The sequence below is a fragment of the Micromesistius poutassou genome, assembly GCF_964030765.1.
Source record: "Micromesistius poutassou genome assembly, chromosome: 23".
Classification (NCBI taxonomy): Eukaryota; Metazoa; Chordata; class Actinopteri; order Gadiformes; family Gadidae; genus Micromesistius; species Micromesistius poutassou.
The window spans coordinates 5692700-5697635 of record NC_140293.1 but is presented as its reverse complement, the minus strand read 5'-3'; the positions used below and the strand labels follow the sequence as shown (position 1 = coordinate 5697635).

General features: G+C 52.0%; 1 protein-coding gene across 1 annotated transcript in view; it reads left to right on the top strand.

The window, feature by feature from the left end:
* The window catches only part of LOC311368740 (phospholipid-transporting ATPase ABCA1), a gene marked incomplete at both ends in the record, with an annotated part of 125842 nt that extends 122082 nt beyond the window's left edge, over positions 1-3760 (top strand). Inside the window, one exon of the mRNA XM_084487525.1 lies at positions 3712-3760. Within this exon, the coding sequence (XP_084343651.1) occupies positions 3712-3760 (49 nt within the window). The remainder of the gene's footprint in view (positions 1-3711) is intronic.
* Positions 3761-4936: the final 1176 nt, after the last annotated feature.

Sequence of the window (4936 nt, the reverse complement as noted above, 5' to 3'; positions counted from 1 at the left end):
CTGATTATGCATGTTGGAGAGGAGCAGACTTGTTGAAGGGGGGGGGGGGGGGGGCTGAAAGGCTCGATCAATGTCCCTTGTGTGTGTGCGCTGGTGTACAGGTGTGTGTCGTGTTGAGTCAGTTCCAGATGCGTTCCACAACATAATATTGGGGGCAGAGAAGACGGAGGCTGAGTCTACTCAGACACAGACGCTAGGGTCGCCGCCGCCTTGCTAGCGTACCCTGGCAACCGCTGGTGCCGACGTTTTTTCCACAGCACTTCCTGAGAGAGACGCCAATATTCACTAGAGTTATTTTAACCAAAATGTTGAGTTTAACACATTTATGCCTCCGTGCCTTATTTCTCATCACAAGTCAAAACCACGCATGAGATAAAATCCTCCCGAAAATCGGCAGAGTCGTACTAGTTACAGCGTCGTACTAGTTACAGTGTCGTACTAGTTACAGCGTCGCGGCACACATCGGACCAGCACGCAGAGGTCGTCGTATCGTACGGACGGTACGGGCCTGCCCATCATCCCGTCTCACCGCGTGTGTGTGTGTGTGTGTGTGTGTGTTCAGCAGGGTGTCAATCAGCTGGCTGAGTCAGAACCCTCTGAACGCGTACGTTCTGCGCGCGTTCTTCTGATCTAAACGCAGAGTGGCAGCAGCAAGACCGAGCCTGGTGGAAAGCGCAGCCAAGGCATTTAGTCAACGTACATTTAAAAAAAAAGAAAATTTACAAGATGACTTTCCCGGGTTCACTTTCAATTTGCACACGCTCTGTCGGGGTGTGTGTGTGTGTGTGTGTGTGTGTGTGTGAGTGTGTGTGTGTGTGTGTGAATCTGTGTGTGCGTGTGTCTCTGTGCGTATTATAACGTAATATCGTTTGAGCGTGTGCGTCCAAATGCTTTATGATTTTAACAAACGCTGGAGCAATCTGGCGTCTCTGTTGCGCGAGACCACCTGATCGCCGTGTCCTCTGGTGTCGTCCTCGCACACCCCCCCCCCCCCCCCCCCCCCTCCCCCCCCTCCGAATCGGAACCCGATTCCGAAATCAGCTTAGGAAGGTTGTCTGAGGCGGAAAGGGGACACGCTTTTACTTTCAGTGTCGTTCTTTTATTTGGATTTTGTTCTCTTTGTGGTGATAAAGGGTTAGCCTCCACACAGCCTCCACACACAGGTTGCATCAAAATGTATTAGCATTGGAATATTATTGAGGCAAAAAAAAAGACACGTAGAAAAAAGGGGCCTTTTCTCATTGAGAGGCTCGGGAAGCCATTCAGAAATAATCACGAGGCGCATGTTCCATTCTCAGACGAGCTCCCTTATTAACCTCTTTTCTGAGCACAGCCTTCTCGAATGAAAATAAACGTTCCCATTCCCCACTGAGTGAATAGCGAAGGTTTCTCTCGGGGGGGGGGGGGGGGGGGGGGGGGCGTTGATAAAACGCTCTCTCTATGCGCGCTGTTGTTTGCCTCCACCTAAAGACATCTCGTCACACGTGTAATTCACGTGAATAAAGTGCAACCCATCTGGCACACGTTCTCACACACAACCGCGGGCCCTGGGTGCTGGAGACGGAGCGGCCGTATCTGTCGCACTCACCGGGCCAATCCAGACCATTTACCTGTCAGGGAATAAGTATAGTGGGGGGAGAGTACGCACAATGGCCTCCGGTTGTTCTGTTCAAAGTACACACACGCTCGTGGGGGTGCACACTCACACACACATTTAAACGCGCAGGCGATAAGGTAGAGAGCACAATCATCTCCTGGGAAGAGGAGGAGGAGGAGGAGGAGGAGGAGGGGGGTGGCCGTCTGAGGATGGAGAAGGGCAACGAGACGGAGGGGGGGATTTAGATGGGGAGGGGGGAGGGGGGCAATTTGAGGAGATGGGGTGATGGGGAAAAGAGGGATGGGAACGTCGAGAGCGGACGCGTGGGAAAGAGAAAATGGCTTAGCCTCTTCTGGGAGAGCGGAGAGGGCCATCTTCACTTAGACTAGAGGAACGATGTTTTTTTCTCTCTCTCTCTCTCTCTCTCTCTCTCTCTCTCTCTCTCTCTCTCTCTCTCTCTCTCTCTCTCTCCACCACACTCTCTCTCTCTCGTCCCTCAGACAACACGCCTCTTGCTTTCTACCGAGACACAGGTGTCGCTCACATCACAGATTAGCAGGGCGGCGGCGGCGGCGGTCGGCAGACTGAACCAGTGGGCGGCAGTCTGCTGCCGCCGCCGCCCTGGGGCGCTAGAGCAGCAGACCTGCAATCAGCGTAACGAGGGACACCTGTGTTTGTCGACTGACGACTCGTCGAAAAAGGCTCCATTCCAAAGGTTTCAACGAGGGGGACCTTCAAAGTGTTGGAATGCGTCCGTCCGTCGGCGTTTCGGCCACAGGGGAGTGGGGGGGGGGGGGGGGACTAGTGTGTCAGCGGTCAAGGTGTTCTCAGTCGACGTGCGAGGAACTGTTCACGGGCGTGTGAACGCTTGGGAGATATCTAGCCTTGGATATGAGGCCCCGTCCCAATTCTCCCCCTTCCCCTAGATTTGAGCCTTAACCCTAGATTTTGCGCATTCCCGCGACGGGGGTAGGGTGTCCCAATACTTAAGGGGAGCAAGGGGGGAGTGCTTTTTTCCCCTTAAAATCATCCCTTGAACGCTATAGCTCAGCTCGGGAGCTGACTTGCAGCTAAGGGCACTCAGAGCAAGTGTTCTTGTTAAGGGGAGAGGAATGGGACCGGGCCGTAGTGTTCCACCTCCATAGCGCGGAGACGTCCGCTAAAGACAACGGTATGGCTGAGAGTCGTCCATTAACGGCTCTCCCCCGGGCGTATGGATCGTGATGAAAAGTAAAAAAAACGAATCTAAAGTGCTCGTTCGTCAGGCTGACCGTAGGTCCCGACGCGGAACGCATCGGGAGCGCGTCCATTTAGCGGGAGAACGGCGTTGCACGCCTCAGTTTGATGTCAGGAGGTTTTTCACACGGAGCAAAGGAAATCGAAATGAAATTGAACAAAAATCGAAATCGAAACACGAGACTGGTTAGACTACCGGTGTCTGTGAACACCACGCACGCGCTTACACGCACGCGCACACACACACACACACACCTGTACACCACGTGACACGGAGGCACGCTCTCCAGTTGCCGATGATTGCGTGTCCCACCAGCCTGAATCTCTTTGCTTGTCAAAAAGAACAAAATGTCACCAAATAGAATCCCATCAATATTTGGAGGCAGGGGGGGAGAGGGGGGGGGGGCTGAGATATCCCGGTGACAGTCCTCTCTCCCTCTCTCTCCCCCTCTCTGTTTTTCTCTCTCCACCCCCCCCCCCCCCCCCCCCCCCCTCTCTCGCTCTCTCTCTCTCTCTCTCTCTCTCTCTCTCTCTCTCTCTGAGAAGACATGCCGAGACAGGGGGCAACACTTCCATTATGGCCATATTTCCGACCCATCTCCGCGTCGCCATGGCGATGGGATTCCCAGTTACCCCCCCCCCATCCCATCCTCCCATCCAGCCTGGCCTTTTCTGGGGTTGCAATCTGTTTTATTGAGAAGTGGGAGAGCTGGAGGGTGAAAGGGTTAGGACACACACACACACACCACACACACCACACACACACACACGCACACACATGCACACACAGGTGTCATCGTTACGGGGACATATGGATACACGTCTTAATTAGGGTCACTAATCTCTCCCGCTGGTGTCGCTCGGGGTTTGATTGACAGGTGGCTGGTGTACGCCTCATTGGTGACCGAGGGGCCGGTATGGAGATGATGATGATGATGATGAGATGATGGCCTTCGTCACCGGTGACAATGATTCACAATCACCACTGGGACACACACACACACACACACACACACACACCCTTCTGACAGCGATGTCAAAACGTTTACCTGCCGGTTTCTCTAAGAGATAACAGTATTTATTTATTGAATCGAAACATATATATATATATATATATATATATATATATATATATATATATATATATATTCCAAAATGTCTTGAGTTCTTTTGGAGAAGGAAATGAAAGTGAGTCTTTCTTCACTGTCGGAGTGCTCACTGATACTCACTTGGTCCTGGTGCCTCCATTCTGCTAGGTTTGCAATACTGTCACGGCCAAGTATCATGTTATAGGCTCTCTCTATACATCCCTCTCTCTCTTCTCTCTGGCTCTCTTTCTGTCACTCTCTCTCTCCTTTCTTCCTCTCTCCTTGCTCTCTCTCTCTCTACCCTTACGCTCTCCTTTCTTGCTGGCTCTCTCTCTCTCTCCTTGCTCTCTCTCTCTCTCTCTCTCTCTCTCTCTCTCTCCTTGGTGTGTGTGTGTGTGTGTGTGTGTGGACAGGCAGCTCATGTGAGTCACAGAGCATGAGGTGTTGGCCCTGCCCTCTGTGTGTCTCCATGGACATCAGACTATAAGGTCTAGAAGTCCATAGTGAGTCCACAGCCGTCCTACTGCGTTACAGAACGGTGCCCTGTACCGTACAAGGGAAAGTCACTTTTGCTCCGTAATGCTCGCTCACTTCCACTACCCGCCGACACAGCGAGTACGCCCGCTGGTACCGGTAGTGCTGGTGTTTTATTCCTGTCGTCCACCCCCCACACCTTTTTATATATCGGATAACACTTTTGTTTGTTGCTCACTGTTGGCTGCGTAGGCTGCGCCAGAGCGTCTGGGATTCATCACCTCCTCGCTTCGTGGAGCTCACACCGGAATTGATGGTTTAAACTTTACGGTGTTATGGTGGCGGGGAAGCAGATGCCATCGCCGCGTTTCAAAGTTCAGACTTTCAGACTTCTGAATGAGTTCATTATTCACGTTCTGTTTAGTGATATTGTTGTGGTGTGTACAGGTCATTGAACTTGGACGACAAACTAGCATTATACTCAAATCAATACAACAGGGTTTTGCTTCATGCCTACGTTTTCAGCATTTACATTTACATT